The sequence below is a fragment of the Prionailurus bengalensis genome, chromosome C1 (assembly GCF_016509475.1).
Source record: "Prionailurus bengalensis isolate Pbe53 chromosome C1, Fcat_Pben_1.1_paternal_pri, whole genome shotgun sequence".
In the NCBI taxonomy this organism is placed as follows: domain Eukaryota; kingdom Metazoa; phylum Chordata; class Mammalia; order Carnivora; family Felidae; genus Prionailurus; species Prionailurus bengalensis.
The window spans coordinates 184,950,111-184,968,269 of NC_057345.1; the positions used below are offsets into that span (position 1 = coordinate 184,950,111).

The 18,159-nt window shown below is 40.0% G+C and overlaps 1 protein-coding gene across 1 annotated transcript in view; it reads left to right on the forward strand.

Moving 5' to 3' along the window:
- Positions 1-863: 863 nt before the first annotated feature.
- Positions 864-18,159, forward strand: part of PLCL1 (phospholipase C like 1 (inactive)) — a 342,078-nt gene continuing 324,782 nt past the window's right edge. The window contains exon 1 of the mRNA XM_043577410.1: positions 864-1,229. Coding sequence (XP_043433345.1) covers positions 987-1,229 — 243 coding nt within the window. The 5' untranslated portion in view covers positions 864-986. The remainder of the gene's footprint in view (positions 1,230-18,159) is intronic.

Sequence of the window (18,159 nt, forward strand, 5' to 3'; positions counted from 1 at the left end):
CCAAAGTCTCAGTAAACCCTAGTTTATGTCTGCATGGATTTGACTTCAAAGGGTTGGTGTAAACCCCTGATGGTGCGAAGCTGCGCTCTGTCACCTCAAACACTTTGACATTAGGGCTTAACACCTCCTTTTCTCCGAATTGCTTTGTTTTGCCAAAGGTTTCCTTCCCCCGCCCCCTCCCCCAGCCCCGGATTTTGTTGCATCTGCAGGCTCATTTCGAACATCTAAACTTCCTAAAATGTACACGGAGCGCCTGAGGGTGCGCACACGCGCGCCCGCTCACACCTTCGCTCGAGTACACGAGCTCGGCTGGGCCGGCTCCCAGTTATAGAACACATTCTTCCATTCTTCGCGCTCGGGCACACCCCTTCGCAGTGGGGATTGGTCGGGCCGACCCCTCCTCGGCGACGCTAGGCTCCTCAGAGGCCCAGGCGCCTGCCAATCCCCACGGGCTGTCAAAACAAGTCTTCCCTCCCTGTCACAACAGAGCGGAGTGGAGGCCGCCGCCGCCGCCGCCGCCGCCGCACTTCCTGGGGCCGCTGCGCCGCGGTCCGCGGGCAGGTGGCGGGTGCGCCGGGCCGCGGTCGTCTGGCTCCGGCCCCCTCAGGCCGCGCGCGTCCCAGCCTTGGAGGCCGCCCGGCCAGCCGCCGGGGGGCCTTTTGTCTGGCGCAGAGCAGGCGTTCGCATCACATTTCGGACACCTCCCTCTCCTTTTCGCCTCTCCTTCTCCCTCCCGCTCGCATCTCCTTCCCCATTCCCGCCGCCCTACCCCAGCGGACTGCCGGCCTCCTGGACCAAAGCCCGCGGACGTCTCTACCCAAGCGATGTCTCCTCTCCAGAAAGTTGCCGCCGCCGCCGCCGCCGCCCCCGGGCGGTGAAACAAAGTGTGGCGGGGCCGCCTCCGGGTGCAGGAGCGCACTCGTGCCCAGAGGCTGGACTCCGCTGCCGGGCGTGCCGTCTGCCCCCGAGAGCCCGATTCGCCGGCCATGGCCGAGGGCGCGGCGGGCAGGGAGGGTCCCGCGCAGCCGGACGCGGCCGGGTGCGAAGACGACCCCCGAGTGGGCCCGGACGCCCCCTCCGGGGACGGAGCGGCTGTGGCCCCTGGGGGCCGGTGGAGGGATCGTCGCAGCGGGGTCGCGCTGACGGGCTCTGCAGGGGCCCCGGCTGACAGCGAGGCTGGCCTCCTGGAGGCGGCGCGGGCGACCCCCCGGCGCAGCAGCATCATCAAGGTGAGCGAGGCCGCGCCGCCCGGGGAGCGTGGGTGTGGGTGGCGTGTGGGTCGGGGATCCAGGCAGGATGTACGTACGGTGTGTCCGGAGGCATCGCAGGCTCGGCATTGTTTTCTCCCACCTCCCTCATTACCAAACCTTCCTTCCTCGTCCGGAGGTTCCCAGACTCAGCTCTTGGCCGTGAGAAGCAGAAGTGACTTTTTTTTTCCCCCCTGACAGCAGAGGAAAAGTTCCACTCTGCGTCTTTGCGTTTTGATGGATGCTTTCCCTCATTTTCTCTGAAAGCTTCACTAAACCGTTGATGGAAGGAGGAAGGGAGGATTCAATATAAATGCAAACCACAGGATGGTTGTGCACTGCTCTCCAGAGAAAGGTTAGCTTAATCCCCTCTCCACCCCCCCCCCCCAGTAAAGGAAATGCACAGTTAACCCTCAAGTGAAAGAAAAAACAAAAACAAAAAACAAACAGCTTCCTCCCCACCCCAAGAACAACCCTCCAGATTCCAATGATCCTGAAATCCCAAGAAGCGTGAACTTTCCCGGTAGACAGGCAGAGTTTTCAGTGGACCCTGTGACCAAGTGGCGAGCGATGGTGGAGCCCAGAGTTTCTGCACTGCAGAAAGCGCGAGCAGAAAGCAGTCAATAAATACCCCGAGCATCATCCCAGGTCTTTGTGGTTACCACCTCAGGAAGGGAAAACGCTTCCTGACCGCTCGACCACCAGACAATATTTCTCCTTCATCTATTTGGCAAGAAATTTGTAAGCCTTTTCCCTGCTTTATCTCTTTCTGTCTTCCTTCCGCTTGGGGCTTGCCTCCTGTTAGAGATTTCAGCTTTTGGGTGCATGACATGTGGTTACGTATCCTGGAAGTCAGAACTCTCCCTTAGGCTTTGGAAAAGGGCCTCAGCATAAATGAACGTGAGTAATCATGTGCATGTGAGATCAAAATTGATTTTGGTAGAGTAGTCAGTATGAAACTGTGTGTGTGTGTATTGCCAAAGATGAGACTGAAAGATGGACTTGAAACTACTTACTATTCAATTTACTCGGTGTGCTAATACATTCAAGACCATTGTTCAGGGTTGAGCTGTGTAACCAGCTCCTAATACCCAAGCCCCAGCTCCCCTTGCCAGTGTGGGGAGACTGTGCCCACAGTACATCCACCTAGCTCCTAGTATTGTCTGGGCTGTTCCCCAACACTGACACATGGAAGTTTAAAACCAACAGGAAGATTTCTATATAAAAAGAAGAGTGGGTGGTAGTTGCAAATGACTTGTAGTAGTTTCTGTTATTCTGTGCCTTTTAGATGATTTGAAAGGGAGTGTTCCATTCCGGGTGTGAATTTGGATAAAAAGGAAGTGATCACTTTTTTTTTCTTTTAACCCACAGGTCAGAAAACATATTATTCTGAAACTTAAAAAACAGCACAATTAGGAAACAATTACATTTTGGATTCTGAGATATTGATACTACATGTGTTCCCTGTGTGTGAAAACAAACACCACAAGATAGTTTAAAATACACCATCACAAAAAGTGGGCTCTATAGTGTTGTAAAAAATAAAAGTAACAGAGTGTAAGGAATATATAAATGCTTGCAACTAATTTGCAGTTTCTAAATTGTATTATGTTCTGGTTTATATTCTCAGAAGGACCCTTGCTGAGTAATTGTGCCTTTTTGGTTTTGAGGTTTATTTTTGTGGCAAAAGAGGGAAGGCAACAGAATATCAACTTGGTCTTTCCCCTATTTAATAGTAAAATAAGCATTTAATAAATGGTTTTTTATAATTAAAGGTACTAGAAAATGAAGTAAATTGGTATTATTTTAAAGTAGGTTTTATTGAAAATATAAGCAGATGAGAAAGAAAATCAAATGTTGCAAAGGAGTATGAAGGGAAGACTCCCAGCCACTCCACACTCCCACTTACATAGTCCGCCCCCATAGCTGTTAACACTTTCTTAAGTATCCTTCCAGAAATATTCCATGCATATGTAAGCATATGTATCTGTATATATCTGTGGTGAACTATTGACGTTCTTGATTTATATAATAAAATTTAACTGAAGTTTATAGGCCTCATATTTTCAAATTTGCTTCAAGTGCTTTCGATTCCTAGTGGGTTGTCCAAAATCATTCTGATGTGTCAGTTAATTTTCAAGAATAACCTGGTGGATCATTGGTGAGCATGGGTCCTTAGGGTCTGTTCCCAGAGGCCTTCATTCTCTTCCAACAGGGAAAGAAGCAGGTGGTGGGGTTTGTTCCACACCATCTCTGAGATCAAGGAAGGACCTTTCTGTTGGCATCTTGAATCTGCTGCCCCATGGTTTGTTCACTTTAGCAAAGTAAAAAGGAGAGTCTCTAAAAACGGTCTAGATCATATAATAAATATGTAGCACATATCCTATATTGAGAGAAAAACGCATTCTTCAGAGTTTGGCCAAGCGTTCTTTTTATTTAGCATTAAAACATACATAAAAAATAAAGGCTGTAGTACATTTTATGTTAATCAAACTATTAAATGCGGTTCCAAATAGCCTTAGTATTGTGATAATTGATATTCATGACCATAACTCTGAGCCACTGAAAGGTTGTAAATCATCAAATATTAAATTATTTTCAGCTCAACTTAGACTTTCTCTATTAACTTGGATATTAGACAAATCAGAATAGTGCATTCCTCTATCATACCAGGAAACAGACTGTCTTGTATATTAATAAATGTCTTGTATATTAATAAAAGAAATGTTTTCAGTAAATTTGCCCTCTCTAATTTGTGAAAACATGATTTTAGTTGAGAAAACAGTTTCCTTCTGAGCAGACGAAAACAATAACAACAATTATCTTTACACATCTTTGTAGCGTCTATTATAGCTGTTTTTCTACTATAGTTGTGTTTTCCCCCTTATATGCCAAGTCCTAAGTTTTAAAAAATTTAATGGGGGGCTTAAACTTGGTTTTCTTTAATCCATCCATTTTTTGCCCGTGTTTTTCTGTATTATTATTTTCGACAGCATTGACATTGATAAATGCTTCACGTTTTTGGTAAGTGCATTGTTGAATACCAGTATCCCAATAGACTCCATCTTAACTGCTTCTTGATGACTTGGGGTTTAAAACGCCAAGTTATTTACATGCAAGTTTGATTATATAAAACAATTATGTACTATTCTGCATATGAATATATTTCTACTTAAGATATTAGACCATTTTTCTATCTAATTTTTGATATCAAACTTACAAGTTTAAAATATTTAATACTATTGATTATAGTTTATAGCTCTTTAACTCTGTAACGATTTGGAAATAAAAAGCAGCATATCTCATTCCTTATAGTAATGATGGGAACTGAAATACATACATGTTTTCTAAATAGCTGTTTTTTCTTCCATTGTATGTAACATATTGAAGGGTTCTATGTTTTCAATTCTACTAAAATATAAATTCTTTAGAAGAAATCATCATTTGGATGTCATGGACGTAGGTGTGTTGGATGAAGATAGGAGATGGGAATGACGTGCTGATACCTGAACTGAAATCGTGAAAGTAATTGCTTTGGTATTTTTTGTGTCTCATTATTTTATGTCATGGCCAGTCTTATTCTGTCATGTTCATTTTGGGGCTAGTGTGGTGGGTTTCTGAGCTGTAGCCTCAAAGATGTGCCTTGGGTACCTGTTGACACATATCAAAATTATGGCTCTCTTCCGTGGGGCAAAAGGAGTTTTATTTTATTATGAAGTATTGCCTACTGTGAGTCAGGTACTATAAACTAGGAGCTTTCATACATTATGTCACTTGATCCTCACAGCAAACCCTCTAAAGTAGAGAAAAAGGGTGCCTGGGTGGCTCAGTAGGTTAAGCATCTGACTTTGGCTCAGGTCATAATCTCGTGGTTCATGAGTTCGAGCCCCACGTTGAGACTTTAGGGTCTGGTCTCCCTCTCTCTCTGCCCTCCACCACTTGTGCACAGTCTCTATGTCTTTCTCAGAAATAATAAATGAAAGTAGAGAACAGAGGCACAGAAAACTACTGATTCACGATGTGGAGTTAGGATTCATACCCATGTCTGGTTAACTCCAGGGCTTGTGCTCTTATGCTGACTCTCAGAGGCAGGAAGGCCACAGTCTGAATACTTTCTAGGTTCAAAACGACATGAACCTATTAAGAGAGTGGCAGAAGAGTCTGAATCTTGGGCCCTATGGCTTGCGGGGGAAAATTCCCTTTCTCTGCTCCCCCCACTTCCCAACCCAGAACACCTAGAGATGGATGGCTCTAGAAAGGGATTGCAGACCGTATTCTAAAAGGCATAGAAATTTGGCAGATGTCCTCCATGTTGCCAGTACACATCTGTTGTTTTACACCAGGCTGCTTCTCCCATGCCCTACATGTAGGTGAGGTTGTGAGGGCTTGTATTCTCTTTTAGACTGATACAGAAAGGAAACAAGTACCTTGGGCATAGGAAGATGCATTATTTTAGGAGAGTGATGAAGTAGGGGCTCTGAAGCTAGAGCTCTGAAAGCATTTTGTATTACAGTTATGAAGGGTAACTAAATATGATTGAAAAATAACAATTTTAGGCACACTATAAGCTAAACAGGCTTCTGTAGATGAGCTTGGGAATGAATCAGCATTTGTAGACTTATTTCTTTCTTTGCCCATAGAAGTATGTGTTAAAAGTTCCAAATAACTAACTTATGAGTACATTTTGGGAAAACAACCTGATTGTAGAGTGGAGCTGGTCAGCCTTTACTATAAGGGGTGCTGTGCGCATGCCCTGGTGGCTTTAGTCGGAGGTGCCCCTCCTAAGGTATGATTCAGCTATATTAATAGTGTTGAACCTCTTAGGTTGATCTGGTTTATTATCCCAGCAACTTCAGTCACAGTGTTTACTTCCTCTGAAATTGCCATAGAAACATGGACAAATTTCACCTTAGAAGTGGTTGCCTGTCACTGTGGTCCCTTTCTGATGTGATTGCTTATAATGCCTCTTAAGAATATTAGGAATAGAATTTGGATAAAGAGCTTTGTCCTATTTTGAGGAAAGGTTTTAGAAGTGCCTATGAATTAGTGTTTGCTATTGCTGTGTGAATTCACACTATTTGTTTTCCTTCTTGGAAAATATTTTAAGGTTCAAAAAGTATAAGTTAACTATGTAGTCATTGAGAGGTTAAATATACATTGCAATTTAGACTAAATAGTTTTTTTCTCAGCCTTTTCCTTTTTATAGTAGAGAAAACAAATAATTAAATTTTGTACTGTAAAATGTCAGTTGAACATATATTGCCAAATAACACCTGAGGCACAGCAGGGTGCCTTGAAGAGACATTAGGAGACAGCCAGCTTTACCTTCAGTGCGATTGAACAAAGATCCATTATTGCTTCTAGATAATGCCAGAGCAACTGGTCAGGCTGTCCTGCTCCTCCATCACTTTTGTTCAGCTTGAATAATAATGAAATAGAATCCCATTTTCAGGAGCGATGTCCAACCTGAGACGTATAAGATTGTACATTTAAAACAGCTGCCCAACTGGGGCTCCTGGGTGACTTAGTCAGTTGAGCGGTGGACTTTTGATTTTGGCTTGGGTTATGATCTCACCGGTTGGTGAGTTCAAGCCCCATGTCAGGCTCTGCGCTGACAGCATGGGGGGCCTGCTTGGGATTATCTGTCTCCCTCTCTCTCTTCCCCTCCCCTCTCTTTCTCTCAAAATGAAATAAATAAACATTAAAAAAGAATAAAACAATTGTCAAACTTAAAATGACTTAACAACAGTACGAGGGAGGAGCAATTTTTTGTCTCCCATCTTAGCACCAGTAAATGAACCATTGGTTATTAGATGGGAAGAAAGAAAAATTTGATTGAACTTTCTATCTAAATCTAAGGTAATAAATTAGTAAATCTTATTATAGTAAAACTTGTCAGTTCTATGAAATCTTATATTTTGATAAGTGTTTTAATAATGTCAAGAGGATTTATTTGTAGTTTCATTGAATTTTATTTATCTCTGTATCCCGGTTCCTATAAAAGGGTACATAGACAAAATTTATTGTGATTATTGAGTATGCTAAAGGTGATAATAAAAATTAGCACCAAACGGTCAACTTCGATAACAACAGTTTTTTGTTTTAAGTTGTCACCAATGTACTATGCATTTGAGCTAACACTTGATGGCAATAAAATCATAGTATGTGAAAATACTGGAGTAGTTCCTTGGATTTAAAATTAAATTGGATTTGTCCTTTTGTTTGTAGCATCTTATATGGATGTGTTTAAGAGAGATATAATCTAGTTCATTTTCAATCATACCATTTTAACTCACCTCACTAATACTAGCATTATTTTGAGAAAAGTGGGTTTGAACATGGTGCGCAGAAAGGAATCATTACTTCTATTATCATTAACACTGTAGGAAGAAGAAAGGCAGGTTAAATTTGAAAGTAGAACAATCCATCCAAAATGAAACAAAACAACATGAAAACTAAACTATTTTAGAAAGTGTGCTTAGTTTCCAAAGATGTCTTAATTTCTATAAGTGTATGAAAGTGTGTAGTGATTATAGGCAAGGATATTGTGCTTTTCCTTAACAATACAATGTTGTATTCAAAAGATTAAAACACCTTTGAAAGATAATTTCTGCTTTGCTAATTGTTTCATGCTGACCTTTCAATTCTTTCAAGAGCCTTTTAAAAGATGCTAAGTCTGTACTAGACTAAGCACAGGAAGTATGTACAAATTGGCGAACTTGTATTATTGTGTGGTACAATGTGAAGGTTAGAAATGATCATGAGGTTGTATTCAGAATACCTTCTGAAGTATTGCGGGAGACAAATGCACAAGGAAGGCAAAAAGAGGCAAAAGAAACACTACTATTAGCTAGGACTAAGATTTCAAAGCAGAAATCTAGAAGGTTGGAACTGATCATGTTGTAAGGGCTTTTCCCTAAGACACAAGTGATTTCAGACCAAAGCAGGCCAAATAGCCTGTGTGCTCAAAGCCCACACCCCCCATCCTAGATCTGACAGCCAATGATGAGAATGGGAGGCTCAGGAGCACAACTCCCAGGGCCAAAGAGTAAGGTGGCAGCAGAAGCAGAATGTCCTAAGGCTTCCCTGACCCAGGATGGGTTAGGGTCTGGCTTGGAAAAAGGCACCTGTGTTGGAAGAGCAAGTGCAAATGGCAGTGTTCTGTTCTTCTTCAAGTCAACACTTGTTGGGTTCAGGACAGAGAGAGACAGGACACCATGCTATGTGCACGCTGATTTTTTTCTCCTTTGAAAAATTTCACTTCCATAAAACATAGCTCGTTATTGTCCTTGGACTTGCAGTTTCTTAATTATTGCGACTAATTTTTGGAGGAGGAGGTAGGGGTTGGGGCAGAGGCAGGGGTGGTGGTGGGGGGGGGGGGGTAAGGGACAGAGTTTGTGCTCCCCCTAGAGGCTGACATATAAGATACAAAGACATCTTCAGCATTTGATGAACTATTTTGAAATATTTTGGAATGATTGAGTCTATGCTATAATTAAATATTATACATTTAGAAATGTTATTAGTAATTAAATAGGTTTGTTTTTACATTTAATGTAATAGATAAAACATCTTGAATAGATGTGACATCTTGAAGAGATTTTCCTATTGAGACATTTTCTTTACAATAATAACAAAAGCTTATATACTGTATTATAGTCCAGCATTGTTCCAAGCACTTCATGTGTGTTAATTCAGTCAACCCTTACAATAACCATTAAGTAAGTATTTATTATTATTATTTCCATTTTTATAGATGGAGAGGTAAGTGACTTGCCCAAGGTCACATAGCTAGTAAATGGCAGAGCCAGGAAATGGACTCAAATAGTCTAGCTCTACAGGTTGCTTTAATCTTTATGTTATACATCCTCTTAAATCATATTGATTTAAACCTTAGCCACTGGATGAAATGGCAGACATTTTATGCTTACCTTAGAAACTAGTTTAGCTGATAAATCTATAAAAAGTGATTCTGAAAACAACTTTGGGAAGTTGTTAAAGATTGAATACATTTTCAAAAATACATTTTTGAAGTTTCATAACTTTTTATGTAAAATACCTATAACTTCACGTTAGTATTGCATTCCACTTTACCTTTAGAGGAGTGGGCTCCTATTAGCATATTTTTACTCTTTGAACAGAATTAGCATATTTTACTGTGAGACAAGAGTTTATGATCCAACTTTGGTATAAATTATACAGACTAAGGATGGACTGTTACTTAATCACTTGCAACTTGATATGATTTATTTTATAGTTTGATAGTTTGTCTTCCAGCATCAATAAATCAATAAGGAGTATTTGACTTTCTAACCCAAGAAAGTTGAAATTTTGTTAAGTGGTAGTGGCTATGATGTTGTATGATTGAGATTTCCTTCCAATTACATTTGAGGTACATTTGAGGTACATTTGACTACATATGGGTAGTCCCTCACCCATAGGAGGGACCTGGCAAATATTTGTGGAATTTCATTAAACTTAAAGTCTGTCTAGTCATTTCATTTTTTTTTTTTGAGGGGGGATAGAAATTCTGGAGTTAACATGTGGGAAATTCAAATACATAATTATTTCAAGAAATTACTGTGCTTATGGCTGCTTTATTGTGTTAAAGGTAATGAGTCTATTCCACTGTTCAGAGATATAGTATGGTGGCCAGATGATACGCAGAGGTTTGTCCTCATCATTTGGAGACTGGCTAGGTATTAAAGGCACAGTCAGCTCTTTTGTTGAAACACTCATATGTTAGTTTTTATTATCTATCTGCCGTTATGTTAAATCATTGAAAAGACATTGGACCTTGGCTTTTTCTTCCTCTTTCACTCTCTTTTCCTGTTGCAGCATTTGCACTATGAGCTGTTTCGTCCCATTCTCTTAAAGTGGATTTTTTTTTGTTTGAAGGAAAAAAGAAAGCTTTCCCCAAACATCTGAAACTTAAAATAATTATTTTTCCTAATACTTCCTCATGTTCAGATAGTGTGGGATCAAGCTAGTTTTGTGATAAATGCAGCGGTGTGTACATTGTGTGTATATGTGCACACACACTTGTGCTAGACACACTGGAAGTCAGAAGCCTCAGTAGCAGGTGACCTTTTGATCCTATAGCTGTCTGTGTTCTAGACATCAGGAGTGATGGTCTTTATACAAAGACATGTTTGTCACAGAAGTAGCCGCATGGACTGTGAGAAGTCATACTCAGAAGTGTTAGCAGTTAAGTTTGACCAGACATTGAGATTTCTGGGGTTTGAGAGAGAAGAGAAAGAGAAGGATCAAGGTGTGTTAGAGGGGAATGGAGTCAGATGGGACCATATTTATAAATGGACAGGGTAAATAGCTTGGCAAGTGTCTTTTTACCTGGAGCATTCTGCCAGAACTTGTATATTTGGAAATTCAGATTTTTTTTTTGATTTTGAAGGCTTTTAAATTTTTTCTGGAGAGCTTTTAACTAACACCTCACACCTTAAACACCTACCAGTAATTTCTGGGCACAAAGCCCTTTAAGCTGAGAGATTCCTGAGAAGGATCTAGGGAGGATTGGTCTGGTTTGTTGGGCAGAACGTTTGGCATTAAAGATGAGTTTTGTCTACTTTTCTAGCCCTAGCCCCAGGAAAGTCCAAGAAAATTCTTCATTGTTGCATCCTCAGCATGACAGTTTCACCTACAGAGAAATGGTTCTGACAAACAAGTTAATATAGAAATTAGTGTAACAAGATGGAAACAGCTGGGAGCACTGGAATTAACCATCGCAGCTTAAAATAAAATTCCAACAAAGGTCTAGCTTCAGGAGACCGTGAACTGCTGTGTTCAGGCACCAGGCTTGGTCTTATAGTGTGTTTTTCACTACTACCCTTGCTCACCCCTCTTCCCCAGGCTAAATAAGAAGAGGCCTGAGAGGGAGGAGGTAGCCTTGGAGGGATGTTATGGTTCCTGGAAAGCCTGTTCCTTCCACTTTCCTCATTGTTGGGAAGAAGAACTCATGACCTTTTTCTGAGGCTGAGAAAGAAAGGACTCAAGAGAATGTGTAATGGTGGTGGCATCTAACAGTCTCCCTCTCTACCAAGTCTCCCTATAGGTTGGGACTGATACTCATCTCCCCTCTGGAAGGTACTGAGTTATACCATCAGATCCCCTAATGCTGTCCCAGGTGTGGAGAAAGGGGACACGATGGAAAATGGCCAGGCCTCTTGCTGGTGCCCTACCCAAAGAAGCCATCTGGGGTAGAGGGACTAACAAAATGCTGGGGCAGGGATTGGGTGAGGTGAGAGGTAGAGGTCAGTGTCCAAGTCAGACCTCTGATGATGAATATGGGGGAAAGGAGACTGTGGAGAAGCAGCAACTCCAGAGAGTCTGCATTTGTATGCCTCCCCACAGAGAGAGCCAAGGGTCAGTTTAGTGTTAACCTGAGGAGCAGAGAAAGCCAAGCCAGTAGGGCCTGCAACATCCCTCTGGGACTATCTATGAGGAGACCTTGGCCTCTCCTATCCTTCCTCCAGCCAAGCTCTAGTAGGGAAGTGTCAAGAGGAAGAGAAAGGGAGAAGTGGGTAGAGTAGACCCACCCCCCACCCGGCTCCAACCACTATAGCCACCATTCTAGCTTACCATGTGGGCAATGAGGCAGAGAAGAGGATTTTGAATTGAACGTGAGGTTGAAGTTGTAAAATGAACAGGACTGAGTTTTTAAGAACTTGAAAGAACCCTTCTAATAATTGGGAGAGATTGAAACATTATGGAATCTGAGTGAGCTATTAGTAATAACCAGAGTACCTAGGGACAAAGGGGGATCCAAGATGGTATAGTTGGGAGGAAGCAGTTGAGGGGAAAATGAAACTCACATGTTCATATTCTAACAATTTGACACTGTTTAATTGTCAATTACATTATTATAGGATTGGCGAGCTTAGAGATCATTCTCTAACTTTGCCCTTTCATTTACTAAGTATGGCTGTCCACCATCTCTTCCATTTATCCAGGGCACCATTATAGAGAACTGTTTGTGATACCATGGATAGAGAATGGGGGATTTTTCAAGATTTCGTTGTGTAGAACAATTACAGGTACTAATATAGTCAAAATCCTATGTGTTTTTTTTTAATGTTCATTTATTTTTGAGACAGAGAGAGACAGAGCATGAGCAGGGAAGGGGCAGAGAGAGAGGGAGACACAGAATGTGAAGCAGGCTCCAGGCTCTGAGCTGTCAGCACAGAGCCCGATGCAGGGCTTGAACTCATGAACTGTGAGATCATGACCTGAGCCGAAGTCAGAGGCTTAACCGACTGAGCCACCCAGGCGCCCCTCTTTAATTCTTATGATAGCCTGGCAAGCTCTCATTATCATTTCAACCTTAGAGATGAGGAAGTTGAGGCTCTGAGAGGTGTGGAAACTTGTTTTAGGTCTCACAGCTATTAAAGTGGAGGGAGGGGAGAATTTTTCTTCCCTATTTTCTTTTATCCTCCAAATCTGCAACTCCAATACTCCAAATTCCCAAAGCCAGTGATATAAGAACATACTGATCTGATTGGAATGGGGCCAGGCAGAAAACAAAGTTAAAGGTAGTTCAACCTCACATCGTTCTGCAATAAAAGCAACTACCATTTATTGAGCTAGGTGCACACACATTCTTTCACTTAAGTTGGAGTCAGAGGGATCTAAGAAACAGCAATAGATCAAAGGTGATTGTTTTGGCACACCTCCTAGATTGGGGGTTTGGGTTTCTTACTCTTTAAAACCTACATTTTAGAAGCCCTAAGTATATTGGTGCTGAAACAAATTACCACAAGCTTAGTGGCTTCAAGCAACTCAGATTTATTATCTTATGGTTCTAGAGGTCTGAAGTCTGAAATTTGCCTCCCTTGGCTAAAATCAAGGTATTATCAGGGCTGTGTTCCTTTTTGGAAGTTCTGAGGAAAAATCTGTTTTCTTGCTCCCTTTAGCATCTAGAATCTGCCCTGTTTTTTTTAATTTTTGGATCATAGATCCTTCCATTTTCAAAACCAACGGTGGCCCGTGGAGTCTTTGATTTTCTACCTTGTCCCCTTCTAACTCTCATGTCTCCTCCTTTACATTAGAGGATCCTTGGTATTACATTAGGCTAACCCAGACAATCCAGGATAATCTTCCTATTTTGACGTTGGTTGATGAGCAACCTTAATTCCATGTGTAGGCTTAATTCCCCATTGCCATGGATATATATTCACCTGGAATATATTCACAGGTTCTGGGGAATAGGACATAAACATATTTGGGAGTGAAGATTCTATCCCATCCTAGTTTCAGAACAAGGTAATGACTATAGTGATGATTTTATCCAACTCCAGATTAATTTTATTAGATTCTTTAAACAAAAAGATAATTTGTTAATAAATATGCATAGTTCGTTGGGTTTTAAAGAAAAACACTTAATTTATGGATTTTAAGAATGTTTCCTTTCTAAGTGCATCTGCAGTTTTACATGGTCTACTTTTTTATGCTTAATTTAAAATAGAGTTTTCATCACAAATTGAACTGAAAGAATCCTTAGAGTTTACTTCATAATAGTTGAATTTACCTCTTTGCAGATTTGGTTATTTACCTCTTTGAGACTTAGGTTACAGACTTCCTCAAATTATAAAGCAAATTGGTGGAGAACTGCTTCCTATGATCTTACAAGATTTAAAAAGAAGAGGATTCAGGTTTCTGGATTTATTCTTAATATATCCTTCACAACAATTGAAGGATGATTTTTAGGTTGTCACAACATTCTTGTGTGTTTGATTTGATTCTGAGTAGAATATACCTGAGACTCCCTAGGAAAATAGATTCCACTTATCTCTATATTTGGGCAGCTACCCACCTCTACCCTCATTGTTAAAAGTATAAAATTTATCAAATCATAATTGGGACAAAAGAGATGATGTTGTAGACAGAGGAAGATCTTCTGTGGTGAAGATGTGGGTAGTTTTGTTAGAGAATGAGACTTTGTTTTAATTTTTTCCTAAAGAGGTGTTTTGTTGAGTCCTGGTGGCTAGTTTGTAAAATCAACTATTTATTTTACCTTTTTCAACTTTAGTGAATAAGATTCACTAGAAGAATCATATTGTAGACACTGTTTGTAACATGTATACAAAATACATACTGACCTGGGCCTTGGGTCATTTCTTACTGTGTATGTATTGTCAGTGTAAGTCCAGCCGTGTGGCAATGTAAGGTGTGAAAATAAGAATAAAGTCCATAGTCTCCTGAGTGCTGCATATATTAAAGTGTAATTTCCATGCAAACTAACACCATAGAGAACCAATTGCTGTCTGGTTTCATGCTTTCTATTGTATAAAGCCTGTTAAAAGCCAGAAGAGAAAGACAGTACTCTTCAGTGACTTTGGGATCAACTGAGGACATAAAATCTTTATGTAGTGGGTTTAGTGGCATTAAACAAGATAAAAAAAAGCTGCATTATAATTTTAAAAATTTCTGGATGTGGATATTAAATATTTATTTATGTAAAATGAAAACACTGCACAGGATATTTTTGTTGTTCTAAACTCCTTCAAGAAAAGTCTGGAGGAAACCAAAATGTGACTTAGATCCTTTAACAACTATGACTAATACCTTACTATCTTTTAAAAATTTGTTTTTTGTTACAAAGTACAAAACTTTGCTCTGAGGTTTCTTATGGACATAAAAGCTTAACTTTGTGTTTATCTGATTATGCCTTAAATCTTTCTGAACTCTTATTCATGGTTTCGATTTTGATTTTCGGTTTTTACAGTTGAAAATTATTTGAATATTTTATTTTAAAGTATTTGCTCTTTCTTTTTTTTAATGTTTATTTTTGAGAGAGAGAGAGAGAGAATGAGAGAGAGAGAGAGAACAGGGGAAGGGCAGAGAGAGAAAGAGAGAGAGCATCTTAAGCAGGCTCTGCACTGTCAGCACAGAGCCTGACAAGGGGCTGGGGCCCACGAACCGCAAGATCATGACCTGAGTCTAGATCAAGAGTCAGATGCTTAACCGACTGAGACACCCAGATGCCTCTGGTTTGAACATTTTAAAGATCAACTAGATGACTAAGATAGATTATTTGTCTTATTCCTATAAGGATCTTGGTGCTATGACCCTCAAGGGATTGTCTTTGTAGTTTTTTCCAAGTGTTTTTCTTCTTCTATCATTTGGGTCTTTTCCTTCCTAAACTATTCTGTCTCCAGCTTTCAGACTGTACCATTGGTGGTGGTACCCAGCCCTTGAAAGTATTGCTTGCTTTAGATGTTTGGTTTGTTCTATACTAGAATTTAAAATTTCACTCTAAGCTTTATTAAAGGTAGAATTTTGCTGAGAATATTTGTACACAAAAATCTGAGCCTTTGAAATTAGGGAGTTTACTTTCCATATTTATAAATACTTTTTCATTGCTAGGAAGCTAAATCGCTCTAACAAAGAGATGCAAACATATAGTGGCTTTAAGAAGGTGGAAGTTTTTTTTTTCTCTAATAAGGAACATCCCACCAGTAGGCAGGTTAGGTAACTGGCTCTGCTCCATAAAGTAATTCAGAGATCCAGGTTCTTTTGTCTTCTTTTGGAGCCATCCCCTAGCATGTTTGTTTTCTTGTACCTTTGATTAGACTGACCCACCACCACCACACCCTCCTTCTAGTCTATAGGAAGGAGGAAAACACAAGTGGAGGGCAAGGAGCTTGTTTAAAGGAAGTGACCTGTAAGTTGCACATATCACTTCTACTCATATCCCATTGATCCATTATTATTATTATTACTATTATTTAAATACCGGTTAGTTAACATATAATGTTGTAATGGTTTCAGGAGTTTCAGAGAATTTAGTGATTCATCACTTACATATAACACCTAGTGCTTATCCCAGAAATGCCCTCCTTAATGCCCATCACCCATTTAGTCCATCCCCCCACCCACCTCCCCTCCAGCCACCCTCAGTTTGTTCTCTGTATTTAAGAATCTCTTATGGTTTGCCTCTCTCACTGTTTTTATCTTATTTTTCCTTCCCTTCCCTTATGTTCATCTGTTTTGTTTATTTAATTCCACATATGAGTGAAATCATAAGATATTTATCTTTCTCTGACTTCTTTCACTTAGCATAATATGCTCTAGTTCCATCTATGTTGTTGCAAATGACAAGATTTCATTCTTTTTGGTTGCTGACTAATATTCCATTATATATATATATATAACATATAATTTTCCATTATATATAAAATATATAAATAAAACATTACAATATATACATATAAAATATATAATATTACATATAATATATGTATATATGTATATGTATATAATGTATATAATATATATAATTATATATAATTATATATAAAATATATAATTTTATACATATAATGGAATATTAGTCAGCAACCAAAAAGAAAAAAATATATATATTTGGGATATAAGGGAGTTCAACATTACTCTAATATGTTTTTGGATTCACATTGTTTGATTTGGTTAGGGCAACTAATGAGAACACATGAGCTATGTGTTCATTAGTTGTATGAAATATCTAACTTCAAAATTATGTCTCACAGAGTCTCAACTTTTTATCTTGACTTGCAAATGCGTATGATATGTGAATCATAGAGAAACGCCAAACAAGAACAATATAGTATATCTTGAAAAACTACTGTTTGCCACACACTGTGGGAAAGAATCTAATGGAGTATCTTCAGTGAGCCTTGGGAGGTCATCATGTACAGTTAATCACACTAGAGCTAGAGCCCCTGTACATGCATAGATCTTGGCCTCTAGTCAGCAGGGAGCTCTCTCTCCTCAAGGGAGCCAATCGCATTTTCAGGCTGCTTTTGTTGTTTGAAAATATTCGTATGTTGAGCCCAGATAAATCTTTTCTCTGATGCATTTCTTAGTCAGTTTATCTCAGGAACTAGAAAGAGTAAGTTTAATTACTCATGTGACAACTTTTGACATATTTGAAAGGACTTAGGTGGCTGTTTCCTCCCACACTCCCACCATAATAATAATTCCTGACACTTATTGAGTGCTTACAGTCTTACTGTTCCAAGCATTTTACATGTATTAACTCACATAAGTCTCACTAGAGTTATGCTGTCTATCCCATTTCATTGATGAGGAAATTGAGGCACAGGAAGGTTAAATCACCCAGATTCACCCAGCAAGTAAGTGGCATGTTCTTTTTTACAGGTATTTTGTTTAAAGCATTGTTCTTAGACCACAACACTGGTTGCTGTGCTAGTTTCACTGTGGTTAACTATATTAGACTTCTACGTCCCTTTTTCTGGATGCTATATTTCTATGAATGTAACCACGAGGGGAATTTTCCTTTTGAGGAAAAAAAACAAAAACCATATATTTCCGTGATAGCAGGTCAGCAAGTTGTCTTTGTTTTTGTTTGTTTTTTGTTTTTAATTTTTTTTAATCCTTCAACATTTTAAAAAGTTTATTTATTTATTTTGAAAGAAAGAGAGAGAGAGAGAAAGAGAGAGTGAAGGAGGGGCAGAGAGACACACAGAGAGAGAATTCCAAGCAGACTGTGTTCGGTCAGCGTGGAGCCTGATGTGGGACTCAAACTCACAAATTGCGAGACCATGACCTGAGCCGAAACCAAGAGCTGGATGCTCAACTGACTGAGCTACCCAGGCACCCCTCAAGTTGTCTTTGTATTCTAGAGGCTATGTTCCTGATTTTGAAAGGATCTGGTGGGTTGACTGAACACAAGCTTGTTGGCAGCTGCATTAAATTTAATATGCTATGTATTGCCCTTGTACTTTTTTTTTTTTTTTTAATTTTTTTTTTTTCAACTTTAATTATTTTTGGGACAGAGAGAGACAGAGCATGAACGGGGGAGGGGCAGAGAGAGAGGGAGACACAGAATCGGAAACAGGCTCCAGGCTCTGAGCCATCAGCCCAGAGCCTGACGCGGGGCTCGAACTCACGGACCGCG